This window comes from Panthera onca, chromosome F2, assembly GCF_046562875.1.
Source record: "Panthera onca isolate mPanOnc1 chromosome F2, mPanOnc1 haplotype 2, whole genome shotgun sequence".
In the NCBI taxonomy this organism is placed as follows: Eukaryota; Metazoa; Chordata; class Mammalia; order Carnivora; family Felidae; genus Panthera; species Panthera onca.
Window position 1 is genome coordinate 63,272,262 of NC_138356.1, and position 25,375 is coordinate 63,297,636.

At 45.3% G+C, this 25,375-nt stretch overlaps 1 protein-coding gene across 1 annotated transcript in view; it reads left to right on the forward strand.

Annotated features, from left to right (window-relative positions):
* The first annotated feature begins 230 nt into the window (after window positions 1-230).
* MAL2 (mal, T cell differentiation protein 2) overlaps window positions 231-25,375 on the forward strand; it is a 29,366-nt gene continuing 4,221 nt past the window's right edge. The window contains exons 1-3 of the mRNA XM_060611205.3: window positions 231-480; window positions 13,860-14,030; window positions 24,132-24,287. Of these exons, the coding sequence (XP_060467188.1) occupies window positions 349-480; window positions 13,860-14,030; window positions 24,132-24,287 (459 nt within the window). The 5' untranslated portion in view covers window positions 231-348. The remainder of the gene's footprint in view (window positions 481-13,859; window positions 14,031-24,131; window positions 24,288-25,375) is intronic.

Here is a 25,375-nt window from a genome sequence, read left to right on the forward strand (position 1 = left end):
AAAAGAAACAAATAAAGGGCAGGGCGCTGGCCCGCGGAGGGGCGAGGAGGGCGCGGGAAGGACCGCGCCGGGTGGCTGCCGCACCTGTGCACGTGACCGGTGCGGGCGCCAAGGCGGCCTCGGCGCGCTCACCTGGACCCACGTGACGGGGCGGGGCCCCGCGCGGCCCTAGACAGCGCGGCCACGCCCCCTCCCGCGCGGCGCGCCGGGACCCCGCGGACCCGAGCGGCGGCGGCGGCAGCGGCAGCGGCGGCGGCGGCGGCGGCGGCGGCGGCGGGAGCCCGGGCGGCGGAGGCGGGCGGAGGGAGGCGGCGGCGGCGCGCAGAGACGCAGAGCGGCAGCGGCAGCATGTCGGCCGGCGGAGCGCCAGTCCCGCCGCCCCCAAACCCCGCCGTGTCCTTCCCGGCGCCCCGGATCACCCTGCCCGCCGGCCCGGACATCCTGCGGACCTACTCGGGTGCCTTCGTCTGCCTGGAGATTGTAAGTGGGGCAACCTCGGCGCGTCGCCCGGGGAGCGAGGACCGGCAGCGGCATCCTAGCTTCCCGGGGCTGGCTCCCTCTGCCCGCGCCCCAGCTCCCTTACATTCGACGTGGCCTTTACCTGCGTCCCTCCCGGGGTCCTGCCCTCTCCATGCCCAGAGCAGCCCGAACCTGGGCCCTCTCGCCTGGCACCTGTTACGCTGGCACCTGCTCTCCCGCTGGCGACAGAAATGGCCCCGAGGGAGCGAGCAGACGTCCCAGCGCCGGGGCCAAGGATTGGGGTCTTTGAGAGGGGAAGGGTGCTTGGGCTTGGGGCGCCGCGGAAGACCCCCGGTGGCTTGGCCAGGGGCCGCGCTTGGCTAGGGCAAGAGTAGGCTCTCTGGGCCTCGCCTGTTGCTAACCTGCCATTTTGTTGGGTGGTGCAAAGGTGTAGCCGATGACTGAGTGACCTGAAGGCTGCCACGACGTGAAAAGCCGGAGGCGGGAGGTGCCAGGAAGAGAAGGCGGGCTTAAGACCTGAGCCTACCCACCCCCTTCCCTTTCCATTGTTAGTGCCCTTTGGATTGGGGAGAGGAGCAGAGCTCTGGAGGCAGGGCAGGGAAAAAGGTCAAGTGAACCGTGCCCTTGGCAGTTTCTAATAAAGTGGGCCTGAGAGTGGCGGGGGCGTTGGTGGGGGAGGTACAGAGGTGGCTGTCAAGTTCCTCGCTGCCTGCCTTTGTGCCTACTGGCTTCCTAGCCGACCTGTGCAAGTCGACACTTCTCAGCCCACTTTGTTGGGCCTAGGTGAAGGTGAGGTCACCTGCCCTGCCGTGCGCCTTATTGGGCTAGAGATTTTTTAAACCTTTTTAAAGCTATTTTGTGGAGTTGGAAGATTTTGGAGCTCTTTGTGGACCAGGGGGAATGTGCAAACATAAATTGGGCAACTCCAGGTTGCATCATGCCCTGAGAACGGCAGATCCAGAGTGCAGTGCTAGCCAGTCCCTGCCCTTCCTGTAGGCTGATGTTGTTTGTTCCCTATGGAGTTTTCATCTCTCTTTTCTCACCTCCTCTGAGTTTGCATAACCTGGATTTGGTCGCTTCAGTTTCACTTTTGTGCTTGTGGGGCCGGAACGCCTTGTGAGCATTGGTTTTCTGCCCTATTGTGTGAAGGTGGCTAAGGCGTGCTAAGTTAAGTTTAGCTCAGATTTGAATCTGCAAAAGGAGACAAGTGAGTTACAGGCTACGACATCAGTAATCGGATCGTGACTGCGAGGCTGGAAGAGGCTGGTTTTGAGTCTGAGCCCAGTTCAGAAGCATCTGAATGCTTGGGATGAGGCGCGGGCATCCATGTGAGGAGAGTAGAGAGGGGATGGCACTGGGCCCGGGCACCGTTGTGTGTGTGTGTGTGTAGGAGGGGGAGACACTCTTAGAACGGTAGAAAGCTTGTATAAGTTCTGGGCTGCTTTAGTCCCATGTTCCTCAAACTCTACTCATTTGCATATCGCTTTTAGGAGTTTTTGCCATATCTGCATTCCACCTGTTCTAGGATTTACAGAATGTTCACTTCGATTCACTTTCTAAACTTCAGTACCTACTTTAGCCTCATCCTAAGCAACAATATACATGAATTCTCGAATTTGATATACTGGGTATGTTTTTTTAATATTTACTCAAATATATACTTTCGCGTTTACATACATGTATGCATACATGTAAAGATATGTAAGGATACATGTATGTATATAGGGACCTGTGTACATATATACGCAAAGAAGGCTCAAACACGTGCCATCACATCAAATACTGTGCCAAGGGCCATCTATGGTCTTGTCATACTTTTGGAAACACTGCCTAATTCTGTGGGAAAAAAGTGGAAGTGATTTATTTTCTCTCCCCTGCCCCCATATCTCTTTATCTAGCCCAGGAGTTAGTTCTCAACTCTGCTGTACTTAATTACTTGGGCAGCTTTTAAAAATACGGTGGCTGGCCCAGACTAATTAAATAAGAATCTCTGGGGAAGCACCCTGAGTCGGCTAGGTTCTTCTAAAAGCTCCCCAGAGGGTCTAGTGAACACATGGCTGGGAACCCCCGAGGGTGGCCTTTACCAGGGCTCTGTGGACAAGACAGCCCTCATGCAAAGCCAGAGCTTCTACCCCTCCCCATTCTAATAGGGACCCAGACCCAAAGAAGTATCCAGACTGTTCCCCTTATCTCTTCAAGTTTTCTTGTTGCTTTAAAGTGTTCAGTCTCCCACGGCTCCTCCTCAGAAATTCCTCTGCCTGTGAATGAAACGTGACAGTTTGCTAGGAGCAGTTCTCAACTCCAGGTGATCTCCTTTCTGGGGGCCTCTTCCAGTGTTTCTGGATATCCCCAAACTCCTTCTCAATTTTGGCCTTCTGTTCAAATGCATTTGTCTTGGTGAGTTCTCTTTTTGCGTCTTGTTGCCATCTAAAGCTTGATGTGGGAAAACAGCAATTGACAAGTGGGCTGGGCTATCAGCAGCTGACTAAGCTAATGAAACCGTGATCTTGGAGTTCACTTCTCACACTAACTGGAAACTTGGCTCAGAAAATTCAGTGTCACAGATGGTGCCTATACTTACTGTGGTGAGTACTCAGTAATGTATAGAATTGTCAAGTCACTGTGTTATACACTGAAACTAATAGAACGTTGTATGTCACCTATACTTCAATAATAAATTTTCTCAAATTTTACATTAAGAATTCATTTTCAGTCCCTCTTATTATATCCATGCATAATCTCTCAAGTGTAAGCCGTTTATTGAGAGATAATTCAAAAGATGCAAACAGTGCCTGCCTAATGGCACCAGGTAAGGCAATTTATAGCACTGGCTTCATAGGTGGAGAATATTGCAACCACATAGACGTGGCATGGTTTTTTGAGACAAATGTGGTCCACTCCCAGAGATTTAGGTTGTCAGCTCCTATGTTTTTGCCCTGAGCTATACTTACCAATGCATGCTTGCCTTGAAGAGTGTAATACTAAGTTATTTTTGCAATGCTAAGTCTTTTAGTTTAGGATGGAAAACATCACCTTCAAAGTTACATTTTCAAATTCTCTGTGTTTCCTGGTTTAGTGTTTTCTAAGTCTTTTGTCAGGTACTGATTGAATACCTACTGAGTGCAAGACACTCGTCTGGGGGGAGAAAAAGGTGGTAGACCCTTCCTCACCTGAAAAAAACATCTAACCTAGTTGAGATGATCTGCATACAAATAACTGCCATTCAGGGACGATGTAAATATGGAGAGTGGGCTACAGCTAAAGTGTTTTCCAGGCAGGTCTGTTTATAAGAAAATGAACGTCAGAGCATCTGTCCTATGGGGCCGAACAAGATACTTGAGGTCCCTGTCCTCAGTGAGCTTACCTTGTATAATCCGCAAGATAGATCAGATGTTACAGTTAAACTTGGAAAAGAAGAAAGGTCAATATGTTGAATTCAGTGTGTTGCATGGTTTCGGTGTTTGGGAAACTATCCACATTCCCCAAGATATTCACTAGCGTTTTTCTTTATGGGAGATATTCTAGGACTCCTATTCACATGCTCTGACCTGCAGTGGTGTGGATGTCCCAATAACTTTCACTCATCCAACAAATAATTAAGAATCTGCTATGCATCAGGCCTTATTTTATGCCCTGGGAATAGGATAATTAACATAGCTCCTGCCCTTAAATTCGTGAATAGTGAAGTATACAGTCAAGAAAGAATTCCAGTGTCTGAAGTGATAAAATTGGTCATGAAAAGTACTATTGAAAAACGGGGTAAAGCACATCCGGCCACTGGGGAGTCCGAGCCAGGCAGCTTGCATGAGATGGTGACACAGGAGTTTAGTCTTAAGTGATGAGTAGACATTCAGTAGACAAGAAAAGTGGGAAAGAGAATTCCAGGTAGAAACAAGGGCATGTGTAAACCCTAGAGACAAGACAGACCATGGTACGAAGTTTCCAGCAACTGTTTGTTTTTGTTTTTGTTTTTTATTTTTTCTAATTTTTTTTTTTAATGTTTATTTTTGAGAGAGAGACAGTAAGGGAGCAGCAGAGAGAAAGAGAAGGAGACACAGAATCTGAGGCAGCCTCCAGGCTCTGAGCTGTCAGCACAGAGCCCAATGTGGGGCTCGAACCCATGAATCACGAGATCATGACCTGAGCCAAAGTCAGAGTCGGATGCCCAACCGACTGAGCCACCCAGGTGCCTCTGGTTTTTTATTTTTTTCACATGACTCATGGGAAGGTGGCAGAAGAAGGAGAAAGAGCAGAAAAGGCCCGAGTTGTGATTTGCTGAGAACTGACTGGACCAGGCATCACATGGGGAGCTGCTGAAGTCCAGGGCAAATGTGATCGTACTTGTGTTTTAGAAATCTTTGAGTACGAGCACCTGCGTGGCTTGGTCCAGTCAAACGTCCGACTTCAGCTCAGATCATGATCTCGTGGTCCATGAGTTTGAGCCCTGCATGGGGCTCTCTGTCATCAGCACAAAGCCAGCTTCAGATCCTCTGTTCCCCTTTCTCTCTGCCCCTCCCCCACTCATTCCCCACCCCGTCTCAAAAATAAACAAACATTCAAAAAAATCTTTAAGTGGTGAAGTTTGCTGATAAAACAGAGGCTGAAGGCAGATCAGTTAAGGGACTTATGTCAGTGGTTTGAATGAGGGATAATGACAATGACAAATGACAGAAGTACAGAAGAAGAGAGATCTGACCTTTAGAAGGTCAATCAAGTATGTAAAGTTTGACATGTTCTGAAGTGAAACTACGGTAAACTTAAATATAAGATGTAACTCAGAGGAATTACGGCAGGAGCACAAAAGTTAGAGGATGGTGGGGAGGGAGGGGCTCTGGAGCAGGCGTGCACAGAGAAACCTATGGAAGAGATTTCAGATTATTGTCAACCCAAAGTTTTGACATTATACTAACATATAAACAGTCAGATGTGTAGGGTTTTCTTTTCTTGCCCAGAAAATAGATTTGAGTTGCACAGGGACATTGTGTGTTTGCAGCGGTGAAGAGGGGCTCTCTGTGGGTATGTTTCCTTCTCTGTGGGGGTTTTAATTCTCTAAGTAGGATTTTCCTTTTTCCTCTGGGTTAGAAATCTCCAGCCGTGTGAAAAGAGTCCTTAAAACTGCATAAGAGAAAAGGAACTGATGCCCTTGCCAAAGATTATTTTCGGCACTTGCTTCGCCCTGACTAGCAGCCCCTTACAAAATAGGAAGAACTACAGCTCAGAAAAAGTTACATCAGTTTCCTGAAACTCTTCACCTGGAGCTCCAGAGGAAAAGGTCAAGGACAGGAGATTGGTTTTGCAGAGCCCTACAGAAATGTTGGACGTGGTGGTAGGAGCCGTGGCCGTGGCATGTCTGCGTGGATGTGTCCGCATAGAAAAGACTGCGTAATGACAAGGACAGGGACCGGGCTGTCATACACAGTATTGTGCATGCGCAGCACCTGACCCATGCTATCTGATCTGGAGGACGGTCTGGACGGTGTGTGAAGATATTCTAGAGAAACTGGCTGGAGTGGACAAGGGCAGCTTTGAGGTAGATGTCCTGAGCAACTCTTAAAACATCATGGTTCTTCTCCAGGAATCTGCAGTCTGACCTGAATTTCCTGTGCCCTCTCTAACATGAAAGGGGCCATGTCCTTTCATATGTGACGTTCTTAACTTTTGTATAATGGCTTTCAGAAGGAGGGAGGTAAAAAGCAAGAAAAGAGGCATGACTGATCTGTGTGGTTCTTGCTGACATCAAGGCGTTGACCTGCATGAACGTTTTTAACCTAGGTGATAACTAGTTACCTGCAAACAGGAAAAGAGGATTAAAAAAAAAAAAAAAGAAATCAAGGGCAGTTATAAGTAAGAATAAAAAGAGGCCAGACTTTATTTCTCCCCTATAAAGATGCGCTTTCCATTTTAGGACCTTAAGTAGCCTCAGCTACTTAAGAAATTGAAATGGAAATTTGGGGCAGATGGGGAGGAAAGGCCTGTAGTAACAAATGCTTCCCAGCATCCTCAAACATACTTTTGAAATTTTCAAATGTGAATCTAAAAAGTAAAACTTCCTTTGCATTAGTGTGTTTTGTACCTAGGCCCCTTCCGTATATGCTATTTCCCATTGCTTCCCAGAACTTGTCTTGTTCTCCTTTCTCTGATTTAAAACAAAAACACCTTGCCAGCTTGTAGCTCTAAATCAGAACTGCACCAGGGCTAGTCCGGGGCCAGGACCAGTTTGGATGGATGTCCGCATGGTGAGAGAACAGATGGGGATTGATGGAGGGCTCAGGAGGGGTTCGGGTAAGGCACAATATAAACACCACCCTGGTCAAGAGTTCCAGTCGCAATTGCAGGAGAACAGGTGAATTGAACACATTTGAGGCTCGAAGAAGAGTAAAAATGGAGTGTCATGAGCTAGACTGGCAAAAGCTGCCACCTTCCCCATAACTTTCCATCCCCGCCTCCTGAGATCTTGCTAGTACAAGATCTGGGTGGGTGCTGCCAATAATAACTTAAAAATTGAGAAGTACATGTTCCTGCTTCACTAGACTTCATGCCGATTTTTGAACACCCACCATGTACCAGCGAATGAGCTAGGCTCCAGACAGCAGTGTGTTCTTAGCATCTCAAGCTGCACTTCTGGATCATTTTCTTCTAGAACCATTCATTACACATACCGGTTGGTTTCCGTTTCTTTCAGGGAGAATGCAGTTGAACGTCTCCTGTAGAAAGCACTGTCCTGGGTTCTGAGCGTACAGAGATATTTAAGGCAATGCTGCCGACTCTGACCTCACAATCCGGTGGGCAAACAGCCATATGAACCCATGATTTCAAACCCGTAGATGTCAGTGCTACAGAGGATACACCTATCAGTAACCATGGAAGGACCAGGTGGTGGCATCCAGCCAGGGAAGTGTATGTGGAAGACGTGCTGCCAGAGTTTAGTTATCCAGAGAAAACTTTGATGGCAGCATGCTAGGCAGAAGCATGAACCAGTGTGATGGACTCGCGTGCAGGGGGTAAGAGACCAGAGCCCGGAGTGCCAGGCGAGGGTGGCTGGGCAAGCAGCGGTGCCGGGAAGAAGGTGAGCTTGACTACAGTCCCACGGTGAACGAATTTATATACTTATGGGCTGCCTCGCAAGCACATCTATCTGCTGACCAAAGTATGTTCCCAGCTAAAAAAAAAATCTTGGAATACAGGTTATGCATAAAGAGCTGACTGTAGGTCATCTATTCATTAGACTATAAATAGTCCCAATATACTAAACACTCTTTAACCATGTTTAAACCAAGTTTATTTATTTATTTTGAGAGAGACAGTGAGGGAGCATGAGTGGGGTAGGGCCAAGAGAGAGGGAGAGAGAGAGAAATTCAAGCTCATGGCGTGGAGCTTGACGCAGGGCTTGAATCCACGAAACTGTGAGATCGTGACCTGAGCTGAAGTCAAGAGTCGGACCCTTAACTGACTGAGCCAGCCAAGTGCCCCGATATTCTGAACTTTTGGAGGGCACAAACTCCTTTGTGATCCTGATGAAAGTTGTGTCCTCAGAAAACTGCACATGCACTTTACCCAGCTGGATATGACTTTAGGGAGTCAGCGCTCCCACATCCACCAAGCGACTCCACAGCAAAAGGATAGAAACCCTTTGGGGGAGACACAATAGCATAGTATCGAGAGCATAGGCTCTGGAAGCCAGGTTTCAGTTCGAGTCTCATTCTAACATTTATTAGCTGTGTAACTTAGGGCAAGTTATTAATGGCTATCTGCTTCAACTTATCTGTGAAATGGGAGTAATAATAGTAATTATCTCTCAGTGTTTGTGAAGATTAAATTGGTACAAATAAAACCCTTAGAGCAGTTCTTGGAACATATGCCTTCAATAAATGCTGGCTAGTATTTCTTTTATCCTCATTAGCTTCAACCTCTTAGTCAAACTGACTCTATAAACCAGACTAAGAGACCATTTTTTTTCCTCTAGGCTTGCTGGTGTGTTCATTCTCACTGCTACAGTGATGAAATTCTCAATATATAAATTTTTTTAATGTTTATTTTTGAGAGACAGAGCACGAGTGGGGAAGGAGCAGAGAGAGAGAGGGAGACACAGAATCCGAAGGAGGCTCCAGGCTCTGAGCTGTCAGCATAGAGCCCGATGCAGGGCTTGAACTCACAAACCACGAGATCGTGACCTGAGCCGAAGTCGGCGCTTAACCGACTGAGCCACCCAGGCACCCCTGAAATGCTCAATATATAAATTGCAGGAAAATTGGAAACTTTCTGTTATATACAGAAAGTTCTAAACAATTAAATATTTCTCCTTAGGGGTAGTCTAACCAGTCCTTCCTACCTTCAGATTCACTTACCTTTCCCTGTTCTCATTCCAAACATTGACTAAAAATAGGTCAGAGTAGGGACTGGCCTGTTTACTTAGTGCAATAATAAGAGTGCAGTGCACTAAGGTGAAGGTGTCAGATTGGTTTGGAAACTGTCAGCTAAGATGTTGGAGGGCATGTTTAAAAGCATGCTATTAGGAAATAAGTGACATTTGAAAAGACATAGGCTATTTGCAAAATGAATCCTTTCAAGACACGAAACCATCCAAATAGGAGACAAGTCGCGAAGTGTGTCATCGCACAGCCAGGATGTGGCCAGAGTTGTTTCTGGCACAACACCCTGTTTTCCTGCAGGGTTATGGGTTTTCACCCGTCCACGGTTTCTAGTGAAAACACGTTTTAAGTCCAACTCGGAGGGCTCAGTTCAGTGTGATGGGCGGATGAAAACGTCCGCGACTTTCTTATGGGAAGGCTTCAATCGACTCACACCCTCGTGGGCTGCAGGAGCCAAGCTGAAGTGGTCAACACATGGGAAGCCACAAAGGAGATCTGTGGTTTCAGGGATGTGTAGCAGTTTAACAACTGCAACTCGACACAGACATGAACACTCCAGGTGGCTGCCAGGGACCCCTGAATTTGAGCGCAGAAGGGAAGGGGAAACTGAGACACAGGGGAAGGCTGACACCTACTTCTAGGAAATGTTTGCCTTTGCAACATACCTGGAAGTCTGGTTGTCTTTTTGTTAGAGCTTGAGGTACAGAGTCACGCGCCCCAGCTTTGTTCCTGAGAGAAATGTCAAAATGTGGTGCATTGGGGAGTTTTGTGTGTAATTATCAGACTTTTCAGGACACTAGAGTGATGGAAGGCAGTGGTAGACAAGAGGTCAGAATGTGGATTCAGATCCAAGAAGAGAAAACGTGGGCGGACACAGCACCCCATCCTTCTTCACAGTGTGTGTACTGTGCAGTTGCTACGATACTTTATCAACTGTTCTCCCTCAGATTTTAACCATTTTTGACTCTGCTTTTCACCTCTACAATCAAGTCTCCCTCCAGAGTCATCTCTACTAAACAGGGATGCTAATATTTACAGTATGGCTGGTAAATGCTCTCAGCTTAGTAACACCCAGGATTAGAAGAGGTGAGTGTAGTGAGCATTGGTAATATTATTAAAAGATCAGTCGTTACAGTTGCAGCCAGGTTGGGAAGCTCAGGAGAAGGGGAAGCTTTTGGCAGAAGGAAGTCATGAAGTGAGGAAGAAAAAACTGTGTCAGAGCCCTAGTGACCTATATGCCAACGTGAGTCTGTGCAGTGAGGAAGGTGGAACTCTGTAGTGAGTTCTCTGACCTGTCCCTCCGGTATCTCCCAAAGCTACCGTGGTGAGCAGGACTTAAATCCGGATTTCACAGACTTTTCAAACCCGGGATGTGGAGTATGTTTACGTGGGGGAGGGGCATTCGCACACCTTCCTCCCTCTCCTGCCCCCTTCCCACACAACACACACCTCGAATGAGGAGGCGAATCTGTTCTCTTTCCATGTAAGTGCTTGGTTTCCTTCCCAAGCCTTTGAGGTGTTGGAAGGGCTCTGATTTTGAGTAAGAACAGTTTATCTGTACTGTTTCACATAAGCATCTGCTGTCAGAGCCCTGGTCTGCTCTGTAAACCTGCTTCAAAACCCGCCTCCCTGCCTCTCTTTCTCCATGCCTCCCATTAGATTTCTTCTCTCCTCTCCCAGCCTCTCAGAGCACACTGCATGGAGCTCTTTTTATAGCACTCGCCACAATCTGCTCCGGAATCAGCTTTGATGGTGTCTGTTTCTCCCTAATCTAGAGCTCCAGGATACAGAACCTCGCCTTTTTGTCTTTTTTCCCCGAGTATTCTTCTGCAGTACCTGGCAGTAGATTTGAGGTCAACTAGTTTGAGATCCAGTCTGGGTTTATTAAATGTTATGCCTAATTCTGGGGGATCATATAGCCCTTCTTCAGAGTGTCAAATTTATCATAATCCCTGTAGCATATATTTATGCTTTAATATCTGAGTCTGCCTGCCCCTAATAAACAGGTTCTTTATTACCCTGGTTGAATGAATAGATATTTATTAGTGATGTGTATTTCTTAAATAGTATTTAAAGTAACATAAGTTATTTGTGGTGGGAGAGTAAGAAAAGGTTACCAGAAAGAGGATGCTGAGAATAAAGGAAACAATTTGAAGATCTTATCACCTTCGGGTATTTAGTAGACAGTATGAAAGAGTAGAGAATCTTTTTACGAGGAACATTATTTCTTTCGTAACAACTAATCAGTTTGTGGTTAAATTTTTTAATGTACATTAATATTCATGACTTAGATTTATTTCATAAAACTTTGTGGGTTGATTGTTAATTTGTTTATTGTTATTTTTTTTTAATTTGAAATCAGGACTTCAGGTATACCAGAAACCACAACTGTAAATGTAATGATTGGTGCTTTAGTTATCATACTCAAGTGATAATTCATTATGCTTTCAAAAATATTTTTCAGGGGCACCTGGGTGGCTTAGTCGGTTAAGCGTCCGACTTCAGCTCAGGTCACGATCTCACGGTCCGTGAGTTAGAGCCCCGCGTCGGGCTCTGGGCTGATGGCTCAGAGCCTGGAGCCTGCTTCCGATTCTGTGTCTCCCTCTCTCTCTGCCCCTGCCCCATTCATGCTCTGTCTCTCTCTGTCTCAAAAATAAATAAAAAAACGTTAAAAAAAAAAATTTAATAAAAAAAATAAAAAAAAAATATTTTTCAAAGTGGTAGTGAATTGTATGACTTGGCCTTTGTAGAGAAACTTGAATTAAACTTGTGGTTTTGACTTTTAGCGACTTGTGCAATTTGGATATTATCTACACACTTAAGCGAGATACATGGGATTACTGTTTGTTAATATGTGGAGCTCTAGCTATTCTTGGAAACTTGGAGCTTTTTTACTAAACAAATATGGGAGAGCCTTCTGCCTGCCAGACAGACATGTTTCTATGATATCACTTCCATGTATATGGGGGGGGGGGGGGGTGGAGGAGGGAGGGGGTGCTGATTCCCACTTGCCTATAGGTTTCTTCAGAACAGGTTTCTTCAGCCTCAGCTTTTGGGTCACCAAGTCCAGCACACTGCCTGACTGACAGTTAGGAAGGGATCATTATGTTGATGGATGAATGGCTTAGGATGCAGAGGCCTGTAAGGCGGCTGGCTGCCAAGAAGGTCTCATCGTGCAGTTGGCGTGGAAGCCAGAACATTTACAATTACAATTACATCAGTATAACATATCCATACAGGGAGCTTGCCCAGGGGACAGGGTACCTGAGCATGGGGTGGGACTCAGGAAAGACTTTGGGGTGTTGTCCTCTTCAAGATGAGCTGTGAGTGGAAGTTTCTCAAATACTCATGGGGAGGGAATGACATTCTCGGCCAGCATATGTGAGGCCACTCAAATGTGAAAGTGCTTTGTCTTTGGACTATGGATTTTTTTTCTTTGATATAAAATGTGAGGGGCTTAGTGGCAGGAGACAAAGATGGGAAAGACAGGTTAGAGCATAAAGGGCCTGGAATGCCATGCAAAGGATGGGTAGCCTCTATTAGCACTAGCATAGAGGAGAATTGCTGTGGTTAGGTTCGTGAAACTGGCCGTCTTCACCCCAACACCATTCCTCCTCCTATGATGTCTCACTCACCCCTAGTTGCCCAAACCAGAAGTCTGGGTTTCTTCGTTATCTGTTCTTTTGCTGACATGTTCCCTACCTGCCACCATGCCTACTTCTAGGCATGAAACTAGAAACTGGAAACATTCTAGTATCTGTCTAATCCACTCACTTTCCTCTGTCTTCCGTGCCCGAGTCTGGACTGTGCTCTGTGGCTGTCACAGTCTCCTCTGTGGTCCCCCAGCCCTGCATCCATTCCTCTCCAGCCCTGTCCAGCTCTCTGGCCAGAGAGAAGCATCTAAATACACGTTAGATGGTGCTCACTCCTGCTCAGGCATTCTGTGGCCTCCCATTGCCTTTGGGAGAACGCAGGACCCTTCAGCTCAGCATCCAGCCCTCGCCTGTGGCCACCCCCTATGTGGTCCCTGCTGCCCCTGTAGTGCTGGGCTCCGCCCCTCAGCTCCCCCCCCCCCCCCCCCCCCCGAGTCAGGGCTCATCTCCTGCAGGAAACAGCCTTCTCCTCCCACCTCTACACTCCCTAGCTTTGTCTTTTGGGTTGCTGCTACTGGGGTGTATTTCCTGTCTTTTCAGCTCTGGATTTTTAGAGCCCTCACTCGGTGAACCTGCAGTGCCCAGTATTTGCCCAATTGTGACAGGTGTGAAGCAGCATTTTACACACTTACTTGTCTCTTTCCTGTAAGAGGCCAGGAATTCTGCGATGGCGGAGACCAGGTGTAGCTTGTTGACCATCTTATTCCCAGCATCTGGAACAGTCCCTGACAGGCAGCAGCTACTTACTGAATATTAGGTCTGTGCCCAGCACATAGAAGAGTATCAAAAATCAGGTAGACCTTGTTCACTACCACGTACAAACGCTGCGGCTTTTACTCGACAGATGGGCAATAATCTCACATGTTCAAATAGGCCATGATAAGGATGGACACGTGGCCATTAGCGCTGACAGGTTAGGAAGTCATGGCTGATCTGTGCTAGTAAACTCTCTGAGAAGTGGTAAGAGCGGAAGCCAGAGGTGTGAAGGATCACAGCTAGGATAGGAGGTGAGGACCAGGCACAGATGAGTTTGCAAAAATGGTTGACTGAAGAGGAAATAGTTAGAAAGGCCACGGGGTCAAAGGAGGATATTTTTAGGTGATGCAAGAGTTCTGTGTCTGATCATGGACTGGGGATGAGCATCCACCACGGAGGCAGGTACAGAAACAGGTGTGGCTCCAGGTCAGACCTGTGCATGGAAGCTCTGGCCTTGCCCTTGAGGAAAGCAGGTGTCTGTGTAGGGGGCTTGCAGCATGTGTACAGGGGTCTGGGGGGAAGCAAAGGTAGAGGTAGAGGTGTAAGCATGGACGTTCAGTTCTGTTGCCCACTCCTGTGACATCTTTCTTTCTTCCTTCAGCTGTTCGGGGGACTCGTCTGGATTCTGGTTGCCTCCTCCAACGTTCCTCTACCTCTGCTACAAGGATGGGTCATGTTCGTGTCCGTGACGGCTTTTATCTTTTCCCTCCTCTTCCTGGGCGTGTTCCTCTCTGGCATGGTGACTCAGATTGATGCCAACTGGAACTTCCTGGTAAGGGATTTTTAAGTCTATTTCAGGAAAATGAGAGAGACGTATAAATATCTTATTCTGTCGTGAAATGCCTGATCTCCTCTTCGATCCCCAGTGAGAGAGAGAGGTCTGACCACCGGTCTGCTGTGCTAGTGCCTTGCTGGACAGCAGGGTCCCTCTTTGTGAAATTTCTGTCAATAGAGCCGAGAAATCTGTTACTCCTTTATGAGTTGGGTGACCTTTACTCAAAGACTCTTTTATTTCGTACAGTAAATGAATTGCATTACAGTTATTGAACTATCAAAGAGATGCTTTTGGGGGATGGATGCTATGACATACATCTTGAAATTTTCCATTGATTTCTGCTTCAGATATTAAATATATATATCCTTTTCAGAAAACAAGGAGCGGTATATTCTCTTCTCTAAATACTTACAAAAGGGGATAGTTTGTATTTATTTTTAATTCCTGTCCTAAATTATTAAGAATTGGTCAATTTTAAGAGATGAATTTACAATCAACGTAACTTTAAAAATTATGACACCATTAGATTGGATCCACTTACTTTCCCTTTTCCCATATAACATAGGGGTCCTTTTTCATGCTTATGCTTATTCATTCTCTGGGACTATTTCATAATGGCCAGTGGAGGTTGAATTCCAATCAGTCGGTAGTTAGAAATTTAAATCAAGCCTTAAATCAGGCTTATATTGTTCCTTTCAAGTATGGTAACATTGTATTCACCAGCTTTAGGACAGAGGCTAGGCATATTAAAAAATGTTCTTTGTTACAGAGTCTTAGAAGAACCATCATCCCAAATGTTACTAGCAGTGAAGTCTAGTGAATGTGGCTGCCCATTAACCCAGCCCAGGGGCAAATGGTTAGTGTAAAAAATTAAGGAGGAAGTGTGGTACAGTGGTTATAATCCTGCACAGGCTTTGAACTTAAGTCTGGTTTGCTTAATAACTATGTAGCCTTGGGCAAAATACTGAACCTCTTTGGCTTTCAATTTCTTCCTCTGTAAAATGGTAATAATGATACCTACCTCCCTTAGATACCATTAAGGAATAATGGCACGAATGCATTCTAAAGCGCTCATCAGCTTTGTGATTTATAGTAAGTGATCAGCAATTGTCATAATTCCATAAATACACAAGGCTTGCAGTTTGAAACTTTAAAAGCCCTTCTGTTGAGGGATGCCTTGGTGGTTTAGTCGGTTAAGCATCCGAATTTGGCTCAGGTCATGATCTCATGGTTTGTGTGTTCGAGCCCCACGTCGGGCTCTGTGCTGACACCTCAGAGGCTGGAGCCTACTTCACGTTCTGTGTCTCCCTCTATCTCTGCCCCTTCCACTCATGCTGTGTCTCTCAAAAATAAATAAATGGTAAGAAGAAGAAGAAGAAGAAGAAGAAGAAGAAGAAGAAGAAGAAGAAGAAGAAGAAATAAAAATAAATAAAAGCCCTTCTGTTGAATTACTAAATTGTACACCTGAAACTAATGTTATACTGTATGTTAACTAACTGGAATTTAAATAAAGACTTAAGAAAAAAACATATTCTCAATCTCTCTCTGTCTCTCTCTGTCTCTGTCTCTCTCTCTCTCTCTCTCTCTGTCTCTGTCTCTCTCACACACACACACACACACACACACACACACACACACAGGAAGTCCTATTTCTGAGGTTGCTGCTGCAGTGTGTTCCTACATTTTTGCCTTGATTTCTCATTAATGATGAGAAAATATTTCTAATAAATGGTCAAGTGATGAAGATCAGAAATCTCAGTCTAAGTTATAGATAGACACTTAATCTCCTCTCCCTAATTGCCTGGCTTTCCTGTAATAATGTATGAATGAACCATCGATACCTAACATTGGTACAGCAGCAGCCTCTTCTAGTATTAGGTTCAAAGATGGTGTTTGGCCACCATGTACCAGTATAGCCTTCAGTCCTAGCTAATACACAGTCACTGCCCCCACCCTGCTACCTCTTCCCCAGTGCTGTGCTCCCCATCATCCTGGCCCTTCCTCTGGGACTTTCCCGGACTGCCGAATAGCTCAGCAACTAAAAGGTTAATGCCTGGAAAGGTAGTGAGTCTCCAGGAGCCTGCACTGCCCAGCGTTCCTTCTAACTGGTTGATGCACATGCTGTACCAATGTTTAAATGTTTTGCCAACATCACTCCTGGTGTTATTAGACATACAATCTTTTTTTCATTTATTTAATTTATTTTCAAATTTTATTCAGATTCTAGTTAGTTAACATATAGTACAATATTGGTTTCAGGAGTAGAATTCAATGATTCATCACTTGCATACAACACCCCGGCTTATCATAACTAGTGCCCTCCTAATACCCATCACCCATCTAGTCCAAAAAAACAAATAATCCAGATATGAAAAGGACAGAAGACATGAATAGAAAGTTTTCCAAAGAAGACCTCTGGATGGCTGACAGACACATGAAAAGATGCTCAACATCACTCATCATCAGGGAGATACAAACCAAAACCACGATGAGGTACCACCTCCCACCTGTCAGAATGGCTAACATTAACAATACAGAAAACAACAGGTGTTGGCAAGGATGTGGAGAAAGGGGAGCTCTCTTGCACTGTTGTTGGGAATGCAAACTGATACAGCCACTCTGGGGAATAGTATGGAAGTTCCTCAAAAAGTTAAAAATAGACTACCCTATGATCCAGAATTGCACTACTAGGTATTTAACCCAAAGGATACAAAAATACAGATTCAAAGGGGTATGCACTCTGATGTTTAGAGCAGCATTGTCAACAATAGCCAAACTATATAAACAGCCCAAATGTCCATCAGCTGATGAAAGGGTAAAGAAAAGGTGGTATATATACACAATGGAATATTACTCAGCCTTCAGAAAGAATGAAATCTTGCCATTTGCAACAGCATGGATGGAGCTAGTGTGTATTATGGTAAGTGAGAGAAGTCAGAGAATGACAAATCCCGTATGATTTCACTCATATGTGGAATTTAAGAAACAAAATAGATGAACATATGGGATGGGGGTGGGGAGGGGAGAAAGAGGGAAACAAACCATGAAAGACTTGTAAACATCTGTTTTCCTTTTGTTTATATTGAGTCTAATTTTTGATATTGAGTACGTTGTTAATATTCTTATAAATGTATTAGGTTTCCTAAACTTGTGTTCCTCCCCCCAGTCTGTAATGTTATATCTGTTGTTCGGGCAATAAAATGTAAGAGTGGGTTTTGGTTTTTTGGTTTTTTGTTTTTCCTAATTAAACCACTTTATGGAAGAGGCCGTTGAAATTGGAAGACCTCCCAGTCTGTTGCATGGTCCCCTGCAGAGTGTATCCTGTGGTTTTCTTAGCTGCGGCCGTCCACCCTGAGGGAGCGAACGGTGGTGGCCACACACAGCACACGGTGCAGCGGGGTCACTGCGCAGCCTGGTGACGGTAGCCACGTTTTACAGACCTGGCTCACGCCTTCAAGGAGCAGACTTAAACGCTTGCCATGTTTCCAGAGGGCTCCTTTTGTTTCTCCTCTTGTGTGATTTTCTACATAATCAGTCATTTTTTGACCACATGGCTGCTTTTGGTGGGTTTCATAACCTATGTTGTGTACTCCTAGCCAGAAAGAGTTTTGAGCCAAACGTACTGTGGGAGTTGCCACCAGATGGTAACAACTTTCAATTGCTGTGTTCTGGAACTGTTAGACATTAACTGCTCAAAAGATAATCATTTTCCCTAGTGGTGACAGTTTAATGCTACCTGCATACGATGCACAAAGGAAGCAGAAATACATTTTGATGAAGAATTTATTTTCTAAAAGTATTTGTTGTGGGATATTGACTAAAATATTCATAGCTTCTAACTGTTGTTGATCATGAGATTGAGTTAACATCCGTGGTGGTAGATGTCCTCAGTATTTTTCCCCAAGCTTTCTAGCTTTGGTATAAATGATGAAATAAAAATATAATATGTAATATATGTAATAAGCTATATTAAATGCGAACAGCTTGCCCTATTCTGAGAAAAGAAGCAGGTTTTCATTTTGAAATGGTTTTTCTGTACTCTGTGTGTGTGCGTGTGCGTGTGTGTGCGTGTGTGTGTGTAGAGGAAATAACACCATTCTGCCTAACTTTAAACAAGGGATACCATACTTATTTTCCACTTTTGGAGAGGAGGGGTGTGAAGGAAAGATATATTTTAGGAAAATAAAAGCTACAAAAAGAAGTCCTGTACAATTAAACAAATTCATTTTATTCCCCCAACACAGTTGACCCACATTTGCCCATTATGGACATCACTTAATACTGTGAATGTCTTGATCTGTATTTTCTGTCCTGACACTTCATTTACTTATTTGATCTTTAGGTCGATTCCTATGGGATACCATTTTCTCATTTTTTCAGATGAGAAGGCTGAGGCTCTGTGTGGCCATCACCCCTTTTCATGCTGCTGTTGCAGAAACCAGGATTCCCCTATTTATGATGTAGCTTTTTTTTTAACTAGTAAAAATTTCACCTTGAAGCGTGGAGCAAAACATGGCCTTAAGATAAGAATATGGGGGGGGGGGGTCATTTGTTGCTGAAAAAAAATCAAGCTATGCTTGAGGCCATTTACCTGAGCAAAAGGTGAAGACAAGTGGGCGGCACTCTGGGGTGTATGAATATTGGAAAGTTTGGCAGAAGAGCAAGGGTATGCAAAGGAGACTCAAGAAGGATGGGGCCATCTGCTGATGGGGATGTGCCAAGGACTCAGGACAGGTGGTTCCCAAAGGGTGGTCCCTGACCAGCCGCAGCAGCGTCAACCTGGGAACTTGGTAGAATGTAAACTCTCCCATCCTACCCAGACCTACTGAGTCAGGAACTCAGAAGGTGGGGCCCCATAGTTTGTGTTTTAACAAGCTTTTCAGATGATTTTGAGGCATGCTTACCTTTGAGAACCACTGGTTTTGCATAAACAATCTGCGTTGTCCAGAACGAGCAAAACGTGTGGAAGACCTTCTTGCACACATTCCACACAGAACAGCAGTTGGAATAAGATGACAAGGATGGCCAAATATAAACATGGGCGTGGCTCTCCAGTGGCGGAGGACCTTTACTGAGCACCTAATACGTATCTGGCCCTATCCTAGACCCTAGCAATAGAGTGGTGAACAAGACAGGCCTGCAGTGGCTCTCAGAGTTTGTTGTAGCAGGCAGTGGCATTAAAGAAATGATTACACGATTGATGCATTAATCAAAATGATGTTATTGGCCAAGCAGGGAGTGCTCAGGGTACTAGAAGAACATATCTGTCATCTCAGGTCCACTGGGAAGCGGACTATAAGATGGATTTAAAAGTGCAAGATTTTTTTTTTTTTTTTTTTTAGAAGGAGGGGAAGAGATAACACCTGTCAAAGGTAATGGGCAAGGAAGTAGGATAAAGCAGGAAAGTCTTAGAGTGGGATGTAGATTGGCAGTCTTGTTCAAATTAATGAGAAGCTGAAGAGCACAGTCCTTCCTTCAAAAGTCTTGTATTGGGCAAAAGTGGCCAGGCATCCAGCATCCCCACTGGAGCATCATTAGCTGGGGGCTGCCAGGAGGAATGTGGCATTGGCTGAAACACAGCAGTAGGTCCCCACCCCACTGAAGCCGAAGCTGTCAGCTAATGCCAGGTTCTTTCTTAACGGGGAATGCGTGCAGTGCGTGATTACAGAGGCTACTGTCCACTTCTTGCACCGGTGGATCCACTTCTCTGTGTCCGAGGAACTGCTCCTCCAAGGTTCTCTTCCTGAGTGAGCACTTAGGCCAGATGGACAAAGCACAGCCCCTCTAACTGGCATTGGTCTCAGGGCCACAACCGGTGCTCATCATCTCCCTCCTCCACGAGCCGTCTTACTGCCCTTGCTCGACACTCAGGTCTGCTGGTCTCGGTGGTTTACCTGGCGGTGTCATCCAAACCCTCCTTCCTGAAGGTGGCTGAGCCCCTGGTAACCATATCCTTGTTTTGCTGCAGCTGTCCATTTTTAGTCCCAACCGGGCATGAGAGTTCCAAGAGCAAGATCACCTGAGTTCCACATGCACTGCCCTCCTATGTATCTGCAGCCTTCCCTTCCCTTGATGATACGGGCAAGCTACCCTTGTCAGGATGGTGATTCCTTCTCTTGCCTTTTGTTCCCCAAATTCACAGGCAGGCAGCATAGCTTATAGCTCAGTGGGACCCTTGCTGTATCCTCCAGCAGGAGTATACCCTTTGGGGGACCAGGGCCTCTGGACATGCAGAGCTCAGAGTCGCAGGGGCAGCAATCACAAAGTCATCAGGTTATTGGGAGTAATAGTAAGTGGAGAAATTCCTGCTTCTACCCCTCGTTTCCCGTTCTTTCAGTGGGGATATAACACCATGTAGAAAACTCATGTGCCCTATACCTACCGCATCCCAAAAGATGGCCACACGTTCTCCAAACTGTGCCTTTAGCCAGTCATTCCGTCATGCTCCCAGGCCAGCAGCTTCTAAATGGTGCACTATGACACAACTCATGGTCATGGGCCCATTCCCACTCTTCCTCTGCTGAGAAGTTGGTCCTTTGGTCACATACTCTGTTGAGTAGATGCCGGTGAATCAGGCATTCTGTAAGTCCCTGTATAGTGGTGGTGGCTGAGGCTTTCAGGAAAGGAATAGCTAATACAAACTCAAAATGAGTGTTTGATTTATGAGAATAAACCATATGCCTTCCAGGAAGCTAGGAGCCCAGTTTCATCAATTTGCTACCAGGTAAGGATTGTGCTATATCAAAGTCTCAGTCTCTGCTGTTGGCAGGTTCAACATTCAGAAGAGGCAGTAACTAAATCAGCTTTGGCGATTGGAAGTCAATGCTACTGGGCGTTACATAGCCTTCTCCCAACTATGGTCGTTCTGCTCTTGGGCCCATAATGCCAGTAATCAGGTGGCTGGTGACAAAGCCTGGCTTGCATCAACTGGCTGGGCCATTTTTTCTGTGTGTCATTCCATGCCTGGATGCTGCTGGTGGGCATCACCATGTGACAGACAGATCACACTTCACACCAAATCCCATATGTCCATCTCCCTGCTCTGTACTTCCTTGTCTCAGAACTTTCAGTCTTTTATTCTCCCAGGGCCCTGACCATTACCACTGACCATGAGTCTCTGTATATCCTCACTCTGGGCCACTTTGTTTTCCAAACAAAGTACATGGCATAATGCACCATTCACAGTTCAACCCATTAGGAAAATATTCCCTAACCACTGTCTTTCAAAGCCAACCCTGACTGTGGCTACAGTGCACATATGATACAGCCACTGTCCCTTGTCACCTTGCAGCCACGAATCATGCCACCATAAAGAAGCGCAGGTGTTTTCTTTCTCCTTCAGCTAGACATAAGGGACCCCCTCCTTCATGTGGCCACAAGTGAGTGAGGAAGGGGGACAGTTCCACTGTGGTAGGTGATTGGGGGTTCAGGCTAGCACCTGATGTGCCCTCTAGCCCGGCTCAGATTGATCTCTGATGTGCCACCCCATCTTAAGGATTGCTGTTGACCTGTTTGACTTACTGGGTGGTAGTTTTGACAGAATTCCGTTCATGGTGGGACATTCTGAATACTTAGTCCTTGGTGTCTCAAGTCAAAATGCTCCTTCTCCACATGGGCCCCGTAGAACATCAGGAGCAACTTGCTTTACAAGGACATGTAACCCCTTGCTGCAGGTTACCTGCCTGACTCTAGAACTCCAAGCGCCTGCGTGGTGATTTTCTCTCCAGTGTTGCCATGAATTCAATTCTTTTCCTCCAATACTTTAGGGTACATGTGGCCCTAGAATAATATGGGTAGCTGGACAACATGGCCTAAGCCAAACAGAGTTAGGAGTGCACGAAGTTTACTGGATGGTTAACACCATGAAAGATGAAGAGGGAAGGAAAAGGGTTGGACAGGGAAGCCTTTACCACAGGTCAATTCTGATACTCCTGAAAAGGAGGGAGAAGGTAAAATTAGACAAGAATAGAAAGTTGGTGGGAGGTGGGGAAGGGTGCAAGTGGTAATTGGTTGTGGGAAGAGTCTCTCCAGCCACACAATACTGTGTGAGGAGCATCAGCCTTGAGGCATAGAGTGCTTCCTAGCACCAAAGGCCACCACCTTGAGGCCGAAGTGGCCGATATTCAGAGATGTGAGGGTGGCAGGAGATGAGGTTGGTGAAGATGATAAAGGCCTCATCGGACCAAGAGTGGCAGGCCATGTCACCAAACTCCTCGCCTCTTCAAGGTAACATGAGCTGCTCCTGAGGATCCACCGCAGTAAATTAGTTGAGTGCCTAATGATCTCAAACATATCCTCTCAATCTTTGTTACTAATTGAGGTCCAGCTCTATTATTTTTAATCCCTGAAAGTAGTCACACGTGGACTTTGACTTTCATCAATTAACGTTGTTGAATAACTACATATATCTGAGCATTTCTCCTCTGGACTAAACACATGGTCAGTATGTAACACTGTTCTTAAAACTTTTGAAGGCACTGGTGAGTTAGCTTATGAATTAGGTGTTCAGTAGAAAGCATTTTTAGCGTGTACCTTTAATTCTCACTCCTGATGAGTTAACTTTTCCTTATTATTCTAGGCAGGGTAAGAACAATTCCTATGGATAATTTTGTTTGCTGAATGGGCATTTACCAAGGCAGAGCTGTGTTCTTTCTCTGTAACGTTGCTGTATCAGTAATAGACCATGTGATAGAGGAAAGAAAGTGGACTTTGGAACCAGACAGACTTATGTGGCTTTGAGTTCTCCTTTCAGAAGTTCATCTTTGTATGATTTTAGAACAGTTATTTAATTAGGGGTGCCTGGATGGCTCAAATGGTTGAACATCAGACTTGGGCTTGGGTCATGATCTCACAGTTCGAGGGTTCGAGTGCCGTGTCAGTCTCTGTGCTGACAACTCAGAGCCCGGAGCCTGTTTCGGATTCTGTGTCTCCCTCTCTCTCTGCCCCACCCCTGCTTATGCGCTGGCTGTCTGTCTCTCTGTCTCTCTCTCTCTCTCAAAAATAAATAAACATTAAAAAAATTGTTTTTAAAGAACATTTAGTTAATTAAAAAAACAAAAAATTACTTGTTTGTAAAATGGGAATAATAAATGGTAGTTGTAAGGATGGATGATAATGAGTGTAAAGTACCTGGTACCTGGGAGCTGCTGACAGACACACACAGCAATGTGTTGATGGATGTCATCCGTTCACGTGAGACGATGTGAGTTCCAGTAGAGTCGCGCCTCACAGTGCCAGCAATGTATGAAATCACCTGATGACAATTAACTTTTGTGTGAGAAGTTCCTGTACTTTTTGTAGAAGCCTATGATATAATATTTGCTTTGTTAGAATATCAGGAGATACGTTATTGAATTGTGTGATGTCATAGGTCGCCTGCATTTTTCAGTGTATGAGGTGACAGTCTCGCGGATGAAAATCATAATTGCTCAGAAATAAAAGACTTAATTATAAATGTGTGTATATTATTACATAACTGTATAATGTACTACAGTAATATAATTATTATCTAGTAACTATAAGAACAAGGTGTAATTTTTTTAAGTTTATTATTTATTTTGAGAGAGTGTGTGTGTGAGTGGGGGAGGGACAGAGAGAGAGAGGGAGAGAGAATTCCAAGCAGGCTCTGCACTGTCAGCACAGAGCCCGGTCGGGGGCTCAGACTCACACACCGTGAGATCATGACCTGAGCCAAAACCAAGAGTCGGATGCTTAACGGACTGAGCCACCCAGATGCTTCAAACAAGGTGTAATTTAAATGTTGTTTTACTTGAATTTTAAGAACAGCATACATTATTCCTTTTTTATGTTAATATTGATCTCTGTGGCACCTTACTCTATGCTGAAATTACATATTTTACTGTAAAATTAAGTGTAGCAGAAGGTTTGCCACTACCGATTACGGTGAGTCGGTTGATTTTCCTTTGGATTTTGATAGCTTGACGTTGCTCAAGCAGCCAAAGCAAATGGTGAGTATGGTGAAGGATTGACTACATGTTCTAACCTTCCGGAACCTAAACCTCATCAACTGAAATAAGGAACAGGGGGGAAAAAGTACTACTTTAAATTGTAGCTGTCTTTTTTTTTTTCCTCTTTCAGGATTTTGCGTATCATTTTACCGTGTTTGTCTTCTACTTTGGAGCCTTTTTACTGGAGGCAGCAGCCACATCCCTGCATGACCTGCATTGCAATGTGACCACGGCTGTGCAGCCACTCTTGAGTGATAACCAGTATAACATAAATGTAGCAGCCACAGTGAGTGTCGAGGAGTCCCGGTTACCAGCACCCACCCCTGCCCTGCGTTCGCTGTCATGGTCTCCCAGAAGCTCCTCAGGCAGCAGTAGTTTTCTCTAATAATAGCCGTTGGCATTAAACATATACTAGCTAAGTATCTATGTAATAACCTGCTGGGCAAAGTACCGCTGTTACCCCTCGTGTTGTAGACAATGACGTTGAAGCACAGAGGCTGACGTCCGTGTAAGATGACAGCCAGTCCGTGGTTGTGGCTGGCATGGTACAACCAAGTCTACTTTGTGAAAAGAATTCCTTGTGCTTTTTACTTCCTGTAACTCCAGACGTGGTAATTCATCTTAATTATAATTGTAATTCCTTTCAATTCAGTGAATATTTATGGAGAGCCTAGCACAAGGTAGGTAATTTGCTGGGTTTTGGGGACAGGGATGAACAAGGTCCAGTTCCTGCCACTGGGGAAAGTCCCCGTGAGTGAGGGGGTGAATACGCCAGCCAGTACGATATGACAGATGAAATACATGCCATGGAGAAATATTTTGATTTTTTTTATCTTCCTTAATTCATAACACTTAAGTGAGTTTGTTGTTTTGTGTTGATATGGGGAATTTGAAGACATATTATTTGTTTTTATAATCTTGAAAATGCCAGAAATCCAACTTACTCCCTAAAATGTGCCGATATTTAATATGACTATATAGCAAGTTAGTGACCCTCAAGTTTTACTGTTCTATGCAGACAGCACATACAGACATCCCAGGACTCCCCATGTGGCCATTAAAATCTCTCTGGAGCAGCGCTGTCCAGCAGCACTTACTAAAATGGTAGAAATGTTCTGTGTGTGCACTATTTGATATAGCGGCCACTAATTAATCCAATTAATCCATTCATTTTAATTAATTTACACTTCAGTTTGAACAGCCACATGTGGCTGTGGCCATCCTATTGGACAGCACAGGTCTAGAGTCTGGGTTTCAAAGGGGAGAGCTGTGATGATTCTAAGACCTCCTATCATCCCCCGGGTTCTCAAACCTCTGTGACAATTTGTCAGAATTCATTGAGCATCTCCAATGATTAGACTGATGATAGATTGC